This window comes from Zootoca vivipara, chromosome Z1 (assembly GCF_965207765.1).
Source record: "Zootoca vivipara chromosome Z1, rZooViv2.hap1.1, whole genome shotgun sequence".
Taxonomy (NCBI): domain Eukaryota; kingdom Metazoa; phylum Chordata; class Lepidosauria; order Squamata; family Lacertidae; genus Zootoca; species Zootoca vivipara.
The window spans coordinates 19,020,088-19,042,113 of record NC_142583.1 but is presented as its reverse complement, the minus strand read 5'-3'; the positions used below and the strand labels follow the sequence as shown (position 1 = coordinate 19,042,113).

The 22,026-nt window shown below is 41.5% G+C and overlaps 1 protein-coding gene across 8 annotated transcripts in view; it reads left to right on the top strand.

Moving 5' to 3' along the window:
* The window catches only part of MICU3 (mitochondrial calcium uptake 3), a 43,667-nt gene that overhangs the window by 2,941 nt on the left and 18,700 nt on the right, over positions 1 to 22,026 (top strand). For all 8 annotated transcript variants that reach the window (XR_015947858.1, XM_088660920.1, XM_060278823.2 and 5 more), the window contains exons 2-7: positions 9,121 to 9,274; positions 11,411 to 11,442; positions 12,308 to 12,386; positions 15,557 to 15,604; positions 16,684 to 16,766; positions 19,302 to 19,373. Coding sequence is in view for 7 of the 8 variants with exons in the window: in XM_088660920.1 (XP_088517046.1) it covers positions 9,121 to 9,274; positions 11,411 to 11,442; positions 12,308 to 12,386; positions 15,557 to 15,604; positions 16,684 to 16,766; positions 19,302 to 19,373 (468 nt within the window). In the remaining variant the exon portion in view is untranslated. The remainder of the gene's footprint in view (positions 1 to 9,120; positions 9,275 to 11,410; positions 11,443 to 12,307; positions 12,387 to 15,556; positions 15,605 to 16,683; positions 16,767 to 19,301; positions 19,374 to 22,026) is intronic.

Below are 22,026 nucleotides of genomic sequence, written 5' to 3'. Positions count from 1 at the left end.
CAGGAATAGCCCTGTTGACATCACAATGTATTTGGTGATTCTTACAACAATAATGGAGCTATTAATATTTAATTTGATACAGGTGTAACAGTGGCTATTGTGCAGATGTTAACGTGATGTTTGTCAAAAGCCAGGTTTTTAAAAAAATGTTTATTGATTTTACAAGAGAAGCAGTCACAATTTTGTGCATGCTAAATAAGGTGCGATCCATGTAATTGTAAACCCCAAGTTGGGCAGTTCTGACTTAGCATTTGTTATGTGGGCTTGTCTAGAAGTGGTCCATGTGGAGTACTGTATCAACATAGATAATCTGGGAAGGAGATTGTATTATGCAATTGACATATTAAGTTTTCTACAATAGGCATATTACTTATTCATCTATTTCATAAAATTTATACATGGTTTTGTTGTTAAAAAGAAAACCCTCAAAATGATTTACAGATTATCATTAATGATAATTAAGATTAAGATATAGTAAAAAAAAACGGCAATGTATAACTGTTACATCAAAACTAAGTGATGCTACTTCTGTATAAAGAGCTACAAATCTATATTGAATCATTACTATCCCATTCTGACAGGAAACAATCATTTGAACTTGATGCTAACATACTTAACAAGAAAGTATGGTCAAATGCTGACATCAAAACTCAAAGATCAAATCAGAGCAGAGCAGGATTACTGGAGACACGTACTTCAGTGAGTTATCCCAGTGACTTCTCTTTTGAAAGAATGTGGTTTGGCATTTAGGAGAGATGATGAAACATTTGATTAATCAAACAATGGTAACTTCTTGGATTGCTTGAGTTAATTGTCAAATTCAATCCTTTTCCGTGTGCTCACATAAAGGTTCTGGTCAGCCATTATACTTATCCAAAACCATATGTGAAGAGGTTATCCAGTTTGTGGCTAATACCGTTGAAGAAGCAATACTGAGCGACATCAAACAAGCAGGTTTTTTTAGTTTATCAGTCAGTTCAACCCCTGGTGTTTCCCGTGTTGATCAACTAACTGTCATTTTTGGGTACGTTTTTTCTAGAGATGGGTTATCAGTTTAACACTTTCTGAATTCTGAAAGTTCACACTGGTGAGTTGATACTTAACTATGTCAGTGAACTTGAAATGTGAATGTAGAGGACAACCATATGTCAATGCAGCCAATATGGCTGGAAAAGTATAACAGCATTCAACAAAAAGTTCTAGAAAGGAACAAGTTTACAGAGTGTATTGCATGCATTGGACATTCCCTAAATCTAGTTGGACAAACCACAGTTGACTCCTGTCTGGATGCAGTGACTTTCTTGCCACAATAAAAGAGCTTTTTTCCCCTCCCAGCTTCTACAAAAAGATGGACAATGCTGATTCTTGTCTCTTGAGTCAAAAGTTATTCAACATTTATCAGACACAAGATGGGAAATCAGCCCTGAGTGCTCACTGGAAGGACAGATCCTGAAGCTGAGGCTCCAATACTTTTGGCCACCTTGTGAGAAGAGAAGACTCCCTGGAAAAGACCCTGATGTTGGGAAAGATTGAGGGCACAAGGAGAAGGGGATGACAGAGGACAAGATGGTTGGACAGTGTTCTTGAAGCTACCAACATGAGTTTGACCAAACTGCAGGAGGCAGTGCAAGACAGGAGTGCCTGGCGTGCTCTGGTCCATGGGGTCATGAAGAGTCGGACACGACTAAACGACTAAACAACAACAAAAATGCTTACAATCATACAGTATATGATCTGCAGAAAATGAAAGAATTTGAATTCATTTTAATGCTTCACCTTTGGACACATTTGCTGCTAGACCAATTTCATAAAGTTAGCAAGGCATTCCAAATTTCACAAATTTCACTGAGCATATGTGTAAATATTTACAGCTCACTCTTGCAGTTCATATCAAACGCTCAGTCTAATTTTGATGAAATTCAATAGCAAGTAAAACTTACTCTACTGGATATACAGTGGTACCTCGGGTTGCAGACCCGATCTGTTCCAGGGTGCCGTTCGCATAGAGCGCTTTCGGGTCCGCCGCGTTCGTAACCGGGCAAAATGCAACCCGCAGCAGATGCAGCTTGAGGTATGACTGTAAAGCACAAGATTGCCCTCCAAAAATGTCAAAAAAGACAGAGAGTACAAAAACTATATACAGTGGTATCTCCTTAAACTGAGATAAATGAATTTTACGAATGATTTTACGAATTTTACGAATGATTCGGTTTACGAACTCCGCAAAACCGGAAGTAGTGTCCTGGTTTGCAAGCTTTACCTCAATCTAAGAACGGAATCCAAACGGTGGAAGGGCACCGGCAGCGTGAGGCCTCGTTAGGGAATTTGTGCCTCTGTTTAAGAACGGTTTCGGTTTAAGAACGGACTTCCAGAACGGATTAAGTTCTTAAACCGAGGTACCACTGTACCAGTGATGCGACAGCACCTGAAGCCTCAAATGAACTTTCTCCAAGAGACAACTTTAGGGTAAATTCATTTATCCCTGTTATTGATGCTCCTGAAGCCAACCTAGATAGAAGAGCAACAGTGTACAGGAGTACAGCTAACGATTTTTCATTTTTGGTGAACCCGCAAGTAATCAAGGAACAGATTCAAAATGGTGTTGATGCAATAGAATCCAAAAAGATGCTGACGTTAGTCTAGTCATTGAATTCTTTCACCTATCCATCAAACAAACTCACCCTGAAAAAGAAAATTTCAGCCACCAAGATATGCGTCATATAATATTCCAGGAGAAAAATCGGACAGCTCTTCTGAATATGGAAGCAATTTTCAGATTGTTCCTGGGTTAATGTTTACAAATTGTACTTGCAAAAGATCATGTTCTAGACTAAAAAGGATAAAGAATGATCTAAGGTCAATCATGTCCTGAGATCTGTTATCTGATCTAAGCCTGCACTGCATAGAAAATGATAAACTGTGATTTACTGGTTTTAAATATATAATCAATAAATGTGCATCCAAAAGAGCTTGAAAGACACTGTTCTGACTTTGTATATAGTGTAATGTTTAATGTTCTGTGTGAACAGCTTCATTAACTTCATAATTTTGTAAAACTTGTTAAAGGTTAAAAAATTATAAACAACCTTTATATCAATGCTAAAATTTCAGCAATGTTCTACTTTCATGGAGTAGATAAAAAAGAGAGCGAGGTTTGGTTTCTCATGATCAGATGCTATTAAGTTTGGGTCTCCCAAGGTTATATCTGGGTACAGCCTCATCTTGTTTTGTGCATGATCACCAATCACATATGCATTAAGGCAGCATCATTAAGGGAGAAATGCCTGTAAAGGTAAAGTGGCACCATTAGGTCCAGTCGTGACCGACTCTGGGGTTGCGACGCTCATCTCGCGTTATTGGCCGAGGGAGCTTCCAGGTCATGTGGCCAGCAGAACCAGAGCAGCACACGGAAGCGCCGTTTACCTTCCCACTGTAGTGGTACCTATTAATCTATTTGCACTTTGACGTGCTTTCGAACTGCTAGGTTGGCAGGAGCTGGGACCGAGCAACGGGAGCTCACCCCGTCACGGGGATTCAAACTGCCGACCTTCTGATCAGCAAGCCCTAGCCTCTGTGGCAAGCCCGCATTATAGCGTTTAGCGCTATAGAAAAAGTGGTAGTGAAGAAAAAAATAGTGGCAGCAGCAATCATTTGAATTACAGTTGGTAAGACACTCTTGGCAGTTCTAAGTTTCTCTATTTGCTGTGTACCTTACTGTTTTTTATTTTGGAAGCATTTTTCCTAATGTGCAGATCTAAGTATGTTTATGAATTCTTGCATATTCAAGTTTTACAGTTCTGAAACACAACTTGCCAAAAGACTTCCCAGTTTTGTCACTGCAACAGACTGATATGGCTATGTTTCTGTTTCTTGTGAGGTCTACATGTTGGAGAGTACAGCAGGGATGCATCCATCAGTCTACTTTGTTACATTACACGCCTACTTAGAAGAAAAAAGTTCTGGGAGACAAACATTTTTATAAATAAAATCAAAGTTGTCTCTGATGGGAGCTAGGGAGTAGTATAATAAATATGCAGGAAGTACAGCCATTAGAAGCAATAAGGATTCTTTGCTTTGTACTCTTTAGGGTAAATTCAATGAAACTCTGGGAACAGAGAAATTGTAGAAATAAGAGTACCCAACCAGGTCAGGAAGGCTATGAAGGGTTTCAGGAATGCTACTGAAGTAGCATAGTTAGAACACTTCTAGATTTCACATTGATACACCCAAAGGTATTGAAAAATCTGGGATGAAAGCATGAAACACCTCTCCTCCTACTAATCTGATGATTTATCATGTTTATTCATTTTATAGAAATCCTAAAACATTTACCAGGTGCTTTATATAACTTATACTGTAGAGATAATGAAAGAAAAAAGTTTAGGAGCGTGTTCTGAGGGAGGGGGAAGTAGCCTGATAAAATGTTAGTGAAGATACAAAACAGAGCTAAGGTGACTTCTCTGTGATTTGTAGTAATAGTGGCAATTTTCAGTTTCACTGGCTGGGGCTAATGGGAGTTGAAGTCCAAAACATCTGGTGGACATGTTGGTGGAAGTGGCACTAAACCATGGTTTAGCATTATGAGAATAAGTTTTCCTTCCCTTTGGGTTTACACATTCCCCTCTTGTTTTTCAGCACAGCCCCATGGAAGAGATTGGAATCTTTCCCTTCCATTTTGATTAACCACAGCCTTCCAGCTTCATAAACTATAATGTTGGCTTGTTTTCACTACGCATAAGATTAACCATAGCTTGTGTGCCCCTGGTCAATCAAGGAAGCTGTGGTTAAGCAAAAGCAAAAGCTTCTTCCTCACAGCCAAGAGGAGAAAGGGAAGTAAAATGATGGTTTAGCATTTTGTCCAAATCAACTCCTTATCTTTTTATGTACATACAGGATTTGATCATAATATATAAGTACTCTGGTGAAATCTTGATCTGCTGAAATTAAGGTCAGCTTTTTTCCTTGGATTTTTCACATTCACGTGTGAATATGTAGGCAAGAAGTACCTCATTATAGGATTTGTAGTACAGTAGCCATACTGAAAGCTGTCTGTGGACAAACACCAGCTCCCTCAGCCTAAAAGCAAGATGAGTGCCACAACCCCATAGTTGCCTTTGACTGGACTTAACCATCCAGGGGTCCTTTACCTTTTTTTTTTAACGTGACAGTGAATATATTGCAATACCACATAATACTTTTTGGTAGAAGTTTGACAGCAATAAGAATTTTGGGTGCAGGATGTGTTTTACCATAAAGTCATTGAAAGTTTGGCAACTTTGTATGGTCAAATGTTTTTGGAAAAGGATTCTTAACTACCAGAACTGTGACGTATCTGACCCAATCCCCCTTTCTCCTTTTTAAATTATGACAGAAAATGTAATATTATAGATATTTATGCTTTTTGTGTTTTTAGAATATTTATATAAAATCCTGTAGCTAGAAAATCACATACCGTAGCTGGACAACTAGTACATTCTGCTCCAGGGTTTGCTAAGTACCAAAACAGTTTTGCCTGCTTTGGGATTTTCCCACACTAAGAATTTGATGTTTAACCTTTTGGCCACCCAGCACGCAAACAAAATTATACCACTTTTATCTACTTGGGAGCATAGTATGTTAGCCTGAGGCCACATAAAGCACAGCTTTTTAAAAACTGTTTTCTTTTCCTTCATTTCCTTCATTTGTACAGAATCACACTAATTTCAAACAAACTGACTTTGCATCAAGGAATGTGAAAATTGCTCATTTAAAATAAAAAGAAACCCTTTATAGTAAACTTGGATAAAAGTTGTAAGAACTTGGCTTGAAAATTGGAAGTGATAATTTCATAAGGATTTTTGTTTTATAGTCACAAAGTGTTTACATTTTTTATATTAAGTGTAAAATTCAGCAGAATAATAATCATTGCACTGTAATTTTGTGTCCCTTGCACAGGGCCGTCTTAAGCGTCTGGCACCGTGGTGCAGGGATCGCTCCAGCGCCCCCCCATACCCACCTTTCCCTCCGGACAAGCTGGACAGGGCTAGAGGGTTTCTTTTCCTCTCACGGCCCCTCTTTCTCCCTTTGGGGGATTTCTCTCCTCCCTCCCCTCTCCCCTCCTTCCATCCCGGGGTCTCCAATGACTCATGGCTGGTTGCCAGGCAACCGGCTGCGGAGGGAGGGGGCGGCGGTGATTCCCCAAAGAGAGGGAGGGCGCAGAGATTAAAAAGGGCTCTCCGTGGCTTCTCCCATTCCAAAGTGCGCCTCCGGGCCCGGAGAGGAAAGGGTCCCACAGAGCTCATGTAGCCCACCCCAGGTCTGTGGCGCCCTCTGCAAACCTGCCAAGCGGGTCCCCATCCGTCCCCCCATCCCGACTCGAGCTCCTTCCCGGCCGCCCCGCACCCTTCTCCAGTCCTGTGCAGTGGCAGGAAAGGGCTGGAGAAGCGCTCCGGCCACCAACTGCTGCGCCTAGAGGAGAGGCGGCCGCTGGGGATTGCGCCTGCCTCCTGGGCAGAACAGCAGAAGCCAGCTGTGAACATGGTAGGCCCATTGGATTGCCTTGCCTGAGGCAAGATTAGGATGCAGCAGAATGCAGAACAAGTACATTTGAATATTTACATTTTTTGAAAACATCTTTTATGGGCGTTCCAACAAATCACTGTAAATCACACAGGCTCTTCCAGCCTGGTGGTTTCTACAGCGGGTGTTCTGCAATGTGTTCTTCACACAATAATAGTGCATTGTTGGTGGATCTGTTTTGGACTTCCTTCTTATTATTACTTCCTTCTTATTATTACTTGCTCTGAAATGCTTCTCCAATGCTACTATGTTGAAGAAAAACCACCCCAGAACACCTGGGGTTTAAAAAGTTATGGGATTCCAGCACAAGTTGTAGGGTAGGTACCGTAAATAAAGCAGTATTGCTGCGTCACAACTTCTGTAAACACAAATAGTGTTGGAAGTGGGATCATGGATGACTGTCCTGATGGCAGTATGAACACAAATAATCATAAATGTACAATTAAAAGGACATTAAAATAAAGCTACAGCTGGGTTGATGAAATGGTTTTTGAACTTCATTTATATATGTTGAAAAAGTTAATAATATTGATATGCTTGGGCTGTTGTCCTGGAAGAAAGCAGGATAAAATTCAGCAGGGCTTGCTTCTGAGTAAGAAAGCATTGAATTGCTTTGTTCTGGGAAAAGTGACTTGATTTGATGTCTGAAGATGTTAGCTGTTTTCTGTCTATTGCTACAATGCTGGTACCGTAATTCTTCTGGAAGGCAGGTTAAATTATTTCCAACATAAGTGTTTCCTATTAATTTCAAAATAATTCGTTGTAGTTAGCTTCCAGATTTTGCATAGAAATACACATTCTCTCTAAAATCCACTTTTCGTAATGGTAAGAAAATGGCTTTAATTAGAGATTTGTGATGGTTTGCTTGAAAGAAATGGCTGTGTCCAGTTTTGTAAATGTGCTGAGCTATAACATGATACAACATCACTGTAAGATTGCCAAGAAGATTAGTAAACAAAAGTCTTAACATCTTTTGATAGGGATATGCTTTCATGAATGTTTTTGAGGTTTGCCGCTAATTACTAGGTGATTTGGATCAGATAATCTCCAAAAGTAAGAATAGAAACTGGACCCTTATTGACTCTTACCCATTACCTCACCAGTGCTTTTGTCCTTTCCTGGATCTCATTGCATGATGTGTCAGGTGTGATTTCCATTATGTTTTGTGAAAACGTTTGAATCTGCATGACTTGGGCACACTTCTGCCATCTTTGTTCCAGAACACCACACATAGCACCACACATTCCTAATGCTTATACATGGTGGGAGGCAAGTTCTTTATCTGCCCTGCTTTGCAAGTTGCTTTATGGAGAGAAAGAGATTAGTTCCATTTAAGTCATTAAGCCTGGCCAAAACAAGGCAGCATGATTTGTTGGCAAGTTTCCTGACTACCCCTTAAAATATAACACGGTGGACCTTTTAAGGCACAGGGAGGGTGAAAACAGCACTAAAATTATTTTTCTTTCTTATGCGAGTTGGGAGAAAGTTCTCAATAATTTTCCAGGGATGGATTGGCTAAGCAGTGGTAGAGCTGCATTAAGCAACAGGAAATAGCCTTTAAAATATGTATACTGTATACTTATTTATTGCTGACAATCCTTCTGGAAAGAATGCTATGGCATGGCATGGTTCCCGGACTATACTCAATGAGGGATCCCACCAACTAATGCTGGCTATTTAACTCTGCCACCACTTGAACTAACAAAACAATTTTATTATGAAAAGAAAGGCTGCAACCCTACTGCCTACTCATACCTATATCATATATAAAATGTAAAGGGACCCCTGACCATTAGGTCCAGTCGTGACCGACTCTGGGGTTGCGCGCTTATCTCGCATTATTGTCCGAGGGAGCCGGCGTATAGCTTCCAGGTCATGTGGCCAGCATGACAAAGCCGCTTCTGGCAAACCAGAGCAGCACATGGAAACGCCGTTTACCTTCCCGCTGTAGCGGTTCCTATTTATCTACTTGCATTTTGACGTGTGTTCGAACTGCTAGGTTGGCAGGAGCTGGGACCAAGCAACGGGAGCTCACCCCGTCACAGGGATTCGAACCGCTGACCTTCTGATCAGCAAGCCCTAGGCTCAGTGGTTTAACCACAGCGCCACCTGGGTCCCTATATAATATATAAGTCCCCCTAAAAGTAGGATAAATTTCTCTTCCCCACCCCCCACACCTACTCACCAAAAAAAGGACAAAAAAATAATAATTTCCCCACTTTTACTGCACCATGAAAAGGAGGGAGGCTTTTTTAGCTCAGTACTAAACCAAACCACAAACCCATTATGATAGGGCATAATAGTTGATATGTCCTCTGTAATAGATGCTACTTTTATAGTAAAGTAATACATGCATATGACTCACATTTCTTTCATCTGTAGGTTTAAACTATAAGAGGGAGTTAAGAAAATGAAATATATAGTCTATGATTTAAAAAAACCTGTGTTGTGGGATTGAAGGTGAGAGGGAGGTCAGCCAGTTTAAACTGTGGGTGAGAACACATAGGATCTCTGTCAACAAAACAGCTAACACTCTCTTGGTTTCTTTTGTCTTTTTAAAAGGGCACAGAAAGCAGACCAGATCTTCAAGAGCTGGATCTTTATGCAACTTCCCGGGAGCAGCGATTTCGCATGTTTGCCAGTTTAGAATTTGAAGGGCAGCTCTTTATGACACCATATGACTTCATTCAGTCTGTTTCAATTGATGAACCAAAGAGTAAGTATACATAGTTTGTTGTTGTTTTCTGGGTGTGGTTTCTGAGTCGTTCCAAATATGTGTTCTGCAGAGCAATCTCCAGAACTTTATTGAGCTAGACCAGCATTTTAGTAAGAAGCCAAACCTCACCACCTGGGCACTCAATCTAGGCATGTGTGAATAAATAAATAAATTTCTCTGTGTGTGCTGCTTCTATAACTGCTTTTGTTTGATGTTTTGATCAATTTCCTTTGCATCCACCACCAATGTGTTTGCTACACTGAATGTCCAAATGCAGTCTTCCAGATTTTTTTTATTAAAGTATAGCTTCCCTTTTGTGTGGGCTCACTTTAGGTATCCCAAGTATTTACAATTGTATATTGGTACTGATATTTTCAAACTTTGAGCTTTGTGAAATCAAGGGTAAAAATTAAAAATGGAAATAATATTGGTTTCATGGTCCCTGTTAGACACACTAATATTTACTATGCAAGATACTTTTAAGCTGATGTTATTGTTTTTATAATGTGTTTTGCATGGGAAAAACTAGTCAGAACCCTCTCCCTAGGGTTCTTGAAATCTAAAATAAGCAATAGGGAAAGCAACCAAAAGTAGGGGAGAAGAGACAAGAGTTGGGAGGGAGGAATATGATAAAAGAAGGGAATGAGGATTAAAGGGATAAGTCCAAGGCTGTGTGGAAAAGGTGGACTTTGAAAAGCAATTTGAAGGAAGAGTAAGGTCACAAAAGTCATTTAAACAGTAATAACTCTTTTTTACTTTTCTGTATAGAAAAACTATTAACACTAAAGAATTGACTGATCTGCTTCTGGGCTCAATTTAAAGTGCTGATTTTAATCCTTTAAAGCTTTTCCATGGCCTGGGATCCACAAACCTGAAAGGCTGCTTTTTCCTATATTAGCTCATGCTCCAATTGAGCGTAGGTCAGCAAGGATTGCTTGGTGTTCCATCATAGTGAAAGAGAAAGGTGGCAGTATGGGTCTTTCTAGTTATAATTTCTAAGATCTGGAAGCATAAAACCATTTGCTTTTGGATATTTGGAAACCCACTTTTTCTTTTTTGCATTCTGGATAGGAAGTAAAATGTCTCTCTTTTCGGCAATTGGGGTTTGAATTTTGTTGCTTTTTGTTTTGTACATTTGGTTGATTTCTGTTCTGCCGTTCAGCCTGTTGAAACTCAAACTTATGAATTATTACTACTACTTCTACTTCTACTACTACTACTAATAATAATAATAATGATAATAATAATAATAATGTAAGCATAATAAAAGCAGCACAGTGCAATAAAAGACAAAAGACAGTTCCAGGCTAACCTTCCTGGTCAAGGCATTTCAAAGGGGAGTGCTACCAATGGTGCAGTTGCGGCCAGACTTTGGGGTCTCAGTCTGGGGTCATGCAGTCAGGCATCACAACAGCAAGGGTGGTTATGTCACCTGCCACCTCACCATTGAAAGCATGAGGACACAAACAAGGGCTTCCAAATAGGTTTTCAGGTCTTCGGATGTTCATATTGGAGAAGGCAGTTCTTAAGGTCTCCAGGATGAATTAATGTCCTTGTGCTTATTTGATAACCTTTTTTGTTTTGCTTGATTGTTGCTTTGATCCAACTAGTGTTTCTAAATTAATTGTTAATTGTTTTGAGTTGCTGAAAAAGCAGTCTAAAAATGGTTTATGTAAACAAAAATAATAGCAACTGGATGAGTACTGGGTGATATAAAATCTCCTGTGATTTAGAAACCTTCTCTAGTAGAGATCAGGAACCTGTGAGCCTCCATGTTGCTGTTGGACTTTAACTGCCATCTGCCCCACCTAGCATGACCAGTGTTCAGAGATGATTGGAGTTGTAGTTCAACGGCATCAGGAGCGTCACAAGTTAGCAACCCCTGACCTAGCACTAGCTTTAAAAAACGACCACTATTTTGCTTTGCAGTAATAATTTGTGCAGCCAATGTAGTCCCGGATTCTGTCCCTGATGTCTTCAGGTAGGGCTGTGGGAAACTCTTGCCTGAAACTTTGGAGAGCCAACGCAGTCAATGCAGAACTAGATAACAGCCATCTCCTCGGTCGATAGGACAGCTCATATGTTCCTGTGCTATTGAATATTTTGTGTGAGTAATTATTTCTGTATTCATTTTAGGGACAAGAAAATGGAAGTCTCTTTCAAAACAGGTGAGCTTCAATTCTGCACAACAAAGAATTAGGATTTGCCTCAATGTGCGTAATTTTTGTATGCGTGTTTACTATCTACAGTTACTTTGTATCTTGCGAGGAATGTCTGAAGTATTTCTCTTTGCTTGAATGGTATAAATAGCTCATAGGTGTAAAGAGATTGACATTAAAGTATTCAGTATTGGGTGAGCTGGTGTGGTGTAGTGACGAAGAGTCAAAAGCTGAGGGCCCTTCTTTCAATTCCCAGCTGAGATATAACTCAGATTGGTGACCTTAGGCAAGCTGCTCCCTCATTTTCAATTTATGGGGATGATAATATTAGCCAATTCATATTGTTGATGTGAATGAGTGAGGTGTTATATATTGCATATTTTTATTACAGTCGTACCTCGGAAGTCGAACGGAATCTGTTCTGGAAGTCCGTTTGACTTCTGAAACGTTCAACTTCTGCTCCTGAAGCCGATCAGAAGCCGCGGAAGCACCGTCGGATGTTCGGCTTCCAAAATAATGTTTCAAAACCGGAACCCTCACTTCTGGTTTTCAGTCATTCGGGAACTGAAACGTACGAGTTCTGGGGCGTTTGAGAACCAAGGTACGACTGTATATGTAATCTGCATTCCATCATTCTACTTGATTAAACCTTTGCATGCTGTTGTAACCTAGACTTTCCAAGTACCATGGGATTTAATCGAGTTCTTGCCACAACCTTTCCTCTCTGCAGTGTAATATGGTATATATCTACTCAGAAGTAAGTCCCAATGAGTTCAAGGGTACTTACTTTCAGGTACGTTTGTAGAGGATTGCAGCCTTATTGAGCCTTTTTATCACATAGAAAGTCTACTTTCTTTTAATTACTGTTTTACAGGAATTGAATCAAATACTTGTAGAAACTCCACCAGTTTGGAAAGGGTCGTCAAAACTCTTTCGTAACCTCCAAGAGAAAGGTACAGAGGAATATACGTTTTGTAGAATGTGATATTCCAAGAGTTCCAGGTGCTTATCCAGGCTTTGTGTTTCCTTTGAAAATGAGGCACAGCGGAATCTGCGGAGTCTTTAGGATACGTGGTTTATTTACACATATATGCAACCTGAGCCTACGATGAAGGGGGTCACAGCATCAACACCTCAAAAAGGGTCTTGTTTCTCCCATAGCTGAAGCCTTTGATTCAAGCAGGAATCAGGCATGGCTTTTTCTCTTGTTTTACAGCCTCTAGGTGGTCTAAACCACTGAGCCTAGGGCTTGCCGATCGGAAGGTCGGCGGTTCGAATCCCTGCGATGGGGTGAGCTCACTTTTTCTCAGTCCCAGCTCCTGCCAACCTAGCAGTTCAAAAGCACGCCAGTGCAAATAGATATACCTTCCAGCGGGAAGGTAAACGGCATTTCCGCGCGCTGCTCTGGTTTCGCCAGAAGCTGCTTAGTCATGCTGGCCACATGACCCAGAAAAACTGTCTGCGGACAAACATTGGCTCCCTTGGCCAGTAAAGCAAGATGAGTGCCGCAACCCCAGAGTTGTTCGCGACTGGACTTAACTGTCAGGGGTCCTTTACCTTTACCTTTTAGGTCACAAAAGGTTTCACAAACCTTTTTTTCACAAATTCACAAAAGGAATTTGCCCTCAAATTCACACTTTGTGCTACAACTGATTCTTGAATTGAGAGAGGGCCCTTCTCATTTGCTGTCTGGCACAGAGCCCCTTCTCTTTCACTTCCCTAATGGCTCATCACTCAATGTGATTTCCTCATCAGGAAACTGGCCTAGCTTATATTTGACCATTGGCTGAATTCAGTGTCTGGCACCCAGAAACTGATTAACACAGGGGAATCTGGCACCCACAAACTCACAACAGTATTTACCTTGAGCCTTAGATTGCCCTTTACCTTTTCAGGATCTTCCCTTACACTAGCTATTACTGTTTTGTGCTGATTTGCCACCGCAATAACTTTTACCTAAACGAATAGTACTGCCTTCAGCAGACTGAGGTGTAATTTGCCCACAGGATTTTTCTCTGTTGCCTGCAGTCTTTCCAGAATCTCTCTCCCAGAACAGCAAGAGCACTCATCCAGAACTATCTGTCTATAGGATGCAATATACTAGTACTGACAAAAAGCAGGAATGTGTTTGAGATTTCCTAGATAGCTGTGTTCCTGTCTGCCTGACCTACTACACAAGAGCCACTTTTCATTCATTGGTCTCCAGTAAAGTGACTTAAATAGAACATTTTAAAGTCAGGGGGTCTTTGTGTGCACACACACTCTGGGTACTTTGGCAGGCCTCTCTAGCCAGGGGGAGCCCTGCCCTTTGGAGGCAAATGGTCTGAAGGAGAGTGAACAACATTGTTTGTGGTGCAATGAATAAATAGAATGAATAAGCATGGTGTGGAAAGATCATTAATCGTTAGGTGACTGAGACTTTCAGTGGAAAAAAATAAATGCCAGAAGTGTGGTGGCTTAAATGAGCAGGCTAGATTAGTTGTGCAAGTTTGACTTCTTCATTTTTGTGGCAGTGAGCATATGGGAGGTAAAAGAAAAAAAACTTTCTAACAGTTGTTGGATTCTGCAATCCACTTTTGAGGGTTTGGACTGTTAAGCAATAAGTTCATGTGGTGCATGCTCTTTTAAGCTGAAATGTATGTTAAGTTTCAATACACTTGAATCTGGGTAAGCATGTTGCTTTCTTTCCAGGTAATTTATATAAAAGGTATTTGTAATAAGGCGTTGAAATTAGTTATGACAGAGGCATTAATGAAGAAGAAAAATGTGATTGGGCAGAAGTCAAATCAATGTAACCCATTTTGAGTATTTACTTGCCAGAATAGCGTACTTTAAAATTGGATTTGTATATTTTTCTAAAGAAGCAAAATTCTGTGGCGGGGAGAGGTACATCAGAGAAGGGAAGGAGCACACTCCTCCAGTGCCAATTTGCAGCAGCTTTAAAGAAAGAAATTTAAAGGTGTAAAAAAATTATCATGAATCTCTAACATCTCATCTAGGTAAAGGTAAAGGGACCCCTGACCATTAGGTCCAGTCGCAGATGACTCTGGGGTTGCGGCGTTCATCTCGCTTTACTGGCCGAGGGAGCCGGCGTACAGCTTCCAGGTCATGTGGCCAGCATGACTAAGCTGCTTCTGGCGAACCAGAGCAGCACACGGAAACGCCGTTTACCTTCCCGCCAGAGTGGTACCTATTTATCTACTTGCACTTTGACATGCTTTCAAACTGCTAGGTTGGCAGGAGCAGGGACCAAGCAACGGGAGCTCACCCTGTCGCAGGGATTCAAACCACCAACCTTCTGACCGGCAAGCCCTAAGCTCTGTGGTTTAAACCACAGCGCCACCCGCGTCCCAACATCTCGGAGCATCCGCGACTGGGCTGCAGCCACAGAAGCGCTCCGATGCCTCCGCAGAGGCCGGGCCTTCGCGACTGTGCCGCAGCTGCAGAAGCGCTCCCATGGCTCCACGGAGGCTGGGCCTTCGCAGAGCCATGGGAGCGCTTCCGTGGCTGTGGCCCAGTCGCAGACGCTCCGATGCCTTCGCTGAGGCCGGGCCTTCGCTCTGATGCCTCTGTGGAGGCCGGGCCTTCGCTTCGGGCCTTCGCGGAGCCATGGGAGCTTCAGGCCTTTGTGGAGGCCTCCGTAGGCCTCGGACACCTCGGGTTACTTACCTCCGGGTTACAGTTGTTCGTAAACCGAAAATTTGTAAACCTAGGTGTTCGTAAACCGAGGTTCCACTGTACTTTTTCCATTGTCAGTAGCAGCATGCCTCTGAATACCTGTTGCAGGGAATTGCAGGTGGACACAGTCATGCTGTTATACTCAGAGCCTGCTCGTGGGCTTCCAAATCCTGTTGACCCCGTAAGAACAGATTGCTGGACTAGATGGGCCACTGGCCTGATCCAGGAGGCTCTTCTTATGTTCTTAAATAAATAATTATATATAGTATATCTAGCATAACACATTAGCCAAGAGAGGCTTCTTGCAGATGAAGGAGTTCCAGTGTGTTTGTAGAGTTGCCATAGAAAGGGACTATGATATGGGCAAACCCCATTATTTACTCTGTGGCTATTGATCTATGACTGAAGAAATAATTTAAGTGATTTGTTGCCTTGCTCTTTTCAGGTGTGATTTCTTACACAGAATATCTGTTTCTGTTATGTATCTTAACAAGTAAGTGTTCAAAGTAAAAATTATATCCTATATTTGTACATTTCAAGCCATTTGATGCTCATTAAAATGAGTCAATATTTTTGTGGACAGGAAAAACTCGTAATTTGTGGTTTGTTCTTATCAGCCTGTGGTGAAACATCACTGGAATAATTCAATACAAAAGTACAAAAGACAACTTAAATCACTATCCTGGAAGCAGTACTGAACATGTTCTTTACCATATTCATTCTTCTGATAAATAAGTCTGTTGCTATTTCAATCGGTTACCACAGTGAAAGTGAAACAGGATCTTCTATTGGCAGGAGGCAATACCAAAATAAGTTTCAACGTCTCCCTTTCAATCCCAGTTGAAGGGCAGGTTCCAGTACATATGTGATGTAATCTTCTGTGTGATTATCCCATTGCACCTTAGAATACATGTGTGGGATTTTTTGTTTGAAAGATTCCCACTCCTCAGACTGATGCAGTACACCCCCTATCTAAATGAATGGGGTGCTGCTGTCAAAAACTGCTTTCCAAAATTGCCTGTTACCATGGAGGTTCCTAGGAATTATGTGAAGACCTAAGATTCCACCACCTCTGCACAACAGCCTAGGGTCCTGTCATGAAATAATGCTGCAAGAATTGATAAAAAACACCAAGTTGGTATGTGGTTTTTATGATTTGAGCAAGGGTTTCCAGAATGTGACCCACAGACCACAAGTGGTCCATGAACTTCATTTAGGTGATCTGCAGTGGCAAATCTACAAAGTGGCATAGCTTACATGTGTGTGAAGACTCGCAATACTTTTCAAGTGGTTGGGATGGTGTGTTGGTTTCAGATCACATGGCCTTGTTGCCATGCTGCTTGGAACTGGCCCACAGCTATGGGTCAAAGTAGACACCAAACATTATGTATGTTTAAACACAAAATTGTCACAGTCGTGTAGGGGTGGGTGGGTGTATGTCTGATTTTAGGCAGTCTGATTTTAACAGCAGAAGTGAGGTGAACTGAACCCTCTCTGCAGCCCATCACCCCAGGTGTATCCTTTTACATTGTTTTTCTCTGTTACACCTTTCCCCTCTTTTTCCTTTGGCAGAGCCACATGCTGGTTTTAGAATAGCTTTCAACATGTTTGATACAGATGGAAATGAGATGGTGGACAAAAAAGAGTTTTTGGTGGTATGTATATTATACATTGCCCTTTTACCAGCTTATTAAGTGTGCATTTGTTGTATCTGTGTATGTTGTAGCAGAAAACTTTTAAGTAAAAGTTGTGAAATTGTAAATCAGAAAAAAATCCCCCGATTCAAGAGTCAGCAACTAGATTGTCTGAACAGGCCTTTGTATCCCACCCTCAAAGCATGTATACTCTACAACAACTTATTTCCCAATTACTCACTGTGACATTTTTCCAGTTGGATACTCCAGCTACAGTATGTGGCCCCAGTATGAAAAGGTGGCACTAAGGAACCATGTGGGTGGTTACCTAGCAACCATGTGCATGGTACACTCTTGTGGTTGTGGTGATAAAGCAAACAGCACATGCTTCACAGAAGAGGTGAAGTGTGTGGCTGAGTGGGGAGAGAGTTGGGAAATGTGGGTGAAAAGAGAAACACTTGAGACTATAAAACAAGCAAGAAGGTAGAAAGAGAGAAATGAAAATGAGAAATTTATCCTGTTTTTCACTGATTGGATAGGATAACTATATGGTTAAACTATAATCCATGGTAACAGTTTGGAGATGGGAAGAATGGGTTGTTGATCATTACAAGCATTACATGCATTTAATATCAGTCAGTAAGGGAGAAATGGCACTGTGCTGTTGTTTCATGAGTTGGTTACACGGTAGCAATATGATGACCACAAATGAAAACTTTTTAAATCTCCATGGCAGGTTTGGGTAATCTTTGATCCTCCAGATGTTGTCAGAACTCTCATCATCCCTGTCTATTGGCCATGCTTGCTGAAGCTGGTGGGAGATTGTAGTTCAGCAGCATATGGCAGACTACAGATTCCCTACACCTATTCTATGGTATTAACCATGTGAATTGTAACCAGCCTTTCAGAGCAAGAAAAGGAAAGACTTTACTAAAAAAAATTAAAGTATGAATTGGCAAAAATCCTTAACATCTATTTTAAAGAAAATCTGAATGTTTAATATGCCCTCTAGCTGCTATTTTAACATTCATCTGTAATACTAAAAGTTACTGAAAGGCCAAGCAAACTCTTAAGTGAGTTCTCGTGTAAATAAAACCGTCTAATTAAGGCAATGGTGCTGCCCTTTATTAGGTCCCATTGCATAAAGAACATGAAACGTGACAAGGAAGAGCTTATAAACCCAGTTTTTCCTGTATACAACACCACACCAAAAATTATCCAAACTGACTTAAACTCAAATGCTTTACAGACTTTTTTTTATTAAAAAAAATCCTGTTTGCTTATGTCATAGGTTTGAGGTCAGAGAACAGAGGGATTTTGTTCCCTTGATACAAGAGATGTTGTTTTGTCCTTTCTGCTTTCAACAGTCAATCCCATTATTTTGATTCAGACAATGTTCCTATGAAAAGTGCTCTCAGATTAATTCATGTTCACTGTTGTACTCTTTGGTATCCTGTAGCACTTCTTCTGCACAAAAGGTTCATTTCCAGAAGATCAAATGAGCCTTATTGATGAGTGCAACAAGATCTTCCACCCCGTATCTGGTGTAGAGGAAATCAAAGCATGAATTGGAGGTTTTAAAAAAGATCTTTCTGCTTTTTCAATTACCAACACTCTCCTTACCATTTCATGATGAATTGACCGTACTTTTTAGCTTACGCCAATCTGAGGTATTTCAAATGTTCAAAAAGAATATATTGTATAGTCTCCTGGGACTGTGCTACTTCAGAATGCAAATGGGGTTTTGCATGTTTGAAGGCTTCCCACATTCTCTGTGCTTGGAAAACTAATATGCCAGGAAGAAGTCTAGGCTAGAATCCTTCTCCCTAAAGTAATAGCTTTCTGTATGTGGGAAATTTTGCATGAAGGGAACGATCAAACATGAAACCTCATCCTGCATTCTAAAGTTGTAAAATTCCAGGGGGAGCAATATTCTTTTTCTGAGCATTTGAATTGGCTCTATGGCTCATTATCTCTTCATGGAGTCACAGTTTGCAATGGAGACTTGGATTGGATTGGATTGGTGAACTGTGCATGCTGGGCACATTCAAGTAGCTTTATTATCGGAGATAGTTGCCTATCAGTCCAAGTATGTAAGGAGCTATAGATCATGTTAGTCTAGTTGCCTGCTGATAACAAAATCCACTGCAGAACTTTCAGCTCTGTTTCTGAGTACTTAAATTGTATCTGTTGCTCAATATCTCTCCATTGGTTTTTATGGTGTCTTTCCTACATTTACAGATAGCACACAGAGAGAGTGGGATAAGTTTGTGTCAGTTGGCACATACCTCACAGCATTGCACTTGCTTCTACCTAGAGATGACGGTGGGACTCAGGAGGAGAAAATGTGTATTAAAAACTCCATTGTGTTTGTTAAAAATAAGTTTAAATATTACCGGTAGGAGTACAACCCAACAAAAGTTAGTTGCAGATAAGCCTCACTGCATATAACTTTTGTTGGGTAGTGCCTTGAGGCATGAGTGTGTGATGGCTTTATGTCTAAATATCCTAAGACAGAGGAATGACTATAGGGAATACAATTGGCTTTTTTTGCAGCTGCAAGACATATTCAGAAAGAAAAATGAAAAGAAAGAACGAAGAGGAGATGAAGAGAAACGTGCTATGCTGGTAAGTACTGTATTGATGAAAGAAGCCTGTGGACTTTCTGGTTTTCTTCGCATGATTATTAGAGCTCAATTATCTCAAATACTGCACAGAGAATGTTAAGTTTACAGTAATCACAAATACATACTTTCTATTATGATGAACATATAGCTGCATTCTCTGAAACTTTAACTGAAAGAGAGACATTTAGAGGGAGGCAGAAGTACTGGTATCCTAATCAAAGAAACCTAAAGTCATACCTAAGAATGGAAAGAACCACTGGGTTCCACTCTACTAGCTGTGGCAGTGATCAGAATTATTTTAATTCCATTCAAGCCCAACTTTTGAATGTTTGATGAAAATTGTTCAGGCTTGCTACACTCAGCTCCAGCAAGGGGAAGAAAAAAACCCACCAGTCTTTGGATCAGAGACTGCTGGGTTCAGAGAATTCTGTTCTAGCAGGTCTTACTGTTACTACTTTCTCTGTATCTGAGGACACATCTCCTAGGATGTGGGTGGCACTCTGCATCCCTTGACCAAAACCTTCAGATTCAGTGAGGGAAAGGTAAAAACACGCACCATATCACTGGGTCAGAGTCATTCACATGGGAGGGGAAGGATCTTGCACAGCCCAGGGGTTGTGGTAGACCTTTGTATCTCATAAGCCCCCCTGAAAAGGCCCAGACTGGATTGTGATTACTACTGCCCTGTTTGGAGATGGCGATTGAGGAGGTTGTAGTACAACAATTACAAGTACCCTTGAATGAGACAGATTGCCTTAAAAACCAGTGTTTCTCAACCTTTTTTGGGCCAAGGCACACTTGTTCCATGAAAAAAATCACGAGGCACACCACCATTAAAAAAGTTTAAAAAATTAACTCTGTGCCACCCTATATTGACTATATAATTATGACTGTAAGAAACACTTGCCAATTGCTGTGTTGGTTGCAATCTCCTGTAATAAGGCTTCACAAGCCGCTGATTTCTCTGCCAGCACAATCCTTTGCTCAGCAAGTTTCAGGTTGAGCTCATCCAGCCAGCTTCTTTAAGTTTGTCTAAAACCACCCTCCCGTGGTGATGGCTGTTGAGAGCTGCGCTCGCCCCGCGTGGTGACCCGGCCGGCTTCCTTTCCGGCGGGTCAGTGCTGATTATTGGCGGCCGCCAGGCACGTGACAATGCAAATCGCCCTTCTCGTTGCCGCACGTCGCGGCACACCAGCCAGCGTCTCGCGGCACACTAGTGTGCCGCGGAACAGCGGTTGAGAAACGCTGCCTTAAACCATTCCAATCCATTTGCAGAGCCAGTTGTGGGACTGAATCAACCTTGATTGCCCTGAAGGATGACTTTTATTGTCCGAAGGAAAGGAAGAGTGCAACCCTGTAATCATTGATCTCTCCGGGGATTTGATACAATTAACCATAGTATCCTCGTGAACTGACTTTGTGAGATGGGCATTGTGAACACTGTTTTACAGTGGTTCTGGGCCAATCTGCAAGGTCAGTTTCAGAGAATAGCATTGAGAATATATTTTAGACATCTCTCAGTTGTGCTTGTCCACAATGATACTCAACATCTATATGGAGCCATTAGGAGATTGGGGGCAAGGTTTCAACAGTACACTGATGATACCCAGCTGTATTTCTCTGTAACATCTGTAGCAGGAGAGGCTGTTTAAGCCCTGGGCCTGGGGGTGGGCTGATGGTGGACCAACTGACTCTGAATCCTGGCAAAGCGTAGGTGTTGTGGCAAGCAGCTCTTGAGTCTGGGTAATTGGTCAGTTTCCTGCTTTGAATGGGGCCCTACTTTCCTTGAAGGAGCAGGTGCATAGTCTGGGGTTGCTCCTGGATCCATATTTGTCACTAGAGGCCCAGGTGACCCCAGTAGCTAGGAGTGCCTTTTTGCAGCTTCAGCTAGTAAGACAGCTGCAGCTGTTTCTGGACCAGGGTAGCCTGACAGCTGTTGTTTATATGCTATAGGGATGTGGGTGGCGCTGTGGTCTAAACCACTGAGCCTCTTGAGCTTGCCGATCAGAAGGTCAGCGGTTCAAATCCACGTGACAGGGTGAGCTCCCGTTGCTCTGTCCCAGCTTCTGCCAACCTAGCAGTTCAACAGCATACCAGTGCAAATAGATAAATAGGTATCTCTGTAGCAGGAAGGTAAATAGTGTTCCTCTGTGCTCTGGCATGGTCCTCTGTGCACCAGTAGCGGTTTAGTCATGCTGGGCACATGACCTGGAAAGCTTTACAGAGATATGCTGATAACCTGTAGATTGGATCTCTACACTGCACTTTATGTGGCCTGCCCTTGAGGTGCAAAATGTGGTTAGTGCAAAATGTGGCTGCTCAGCTGCTCCTGGGGTAGGCTACCACCTGCTGCTGAAAGAATTGTACAGATTGCTAATTAGCTACGAAGCTGTTTTCAAGGTGCTGGTACCTTGAAAAGCTCTATACAGCTTGTGACCAGGATACTTAAAATATCATCTCATCCTTTACATACCCAACTGATCACTGTACCCTGCAGAAAAGGACATCCTGCAGATACCATCTTATCAGGAGGTACATTCCTCATCATGTCAGAAGCAGGCTTTAGTGTAGCGGTACCTACCTTTGGAACTCCCTTCCATTACATTTCAGACAAGTGCCACTGTTATTTTCTTTGTGGCACCCGTTGAAGACTT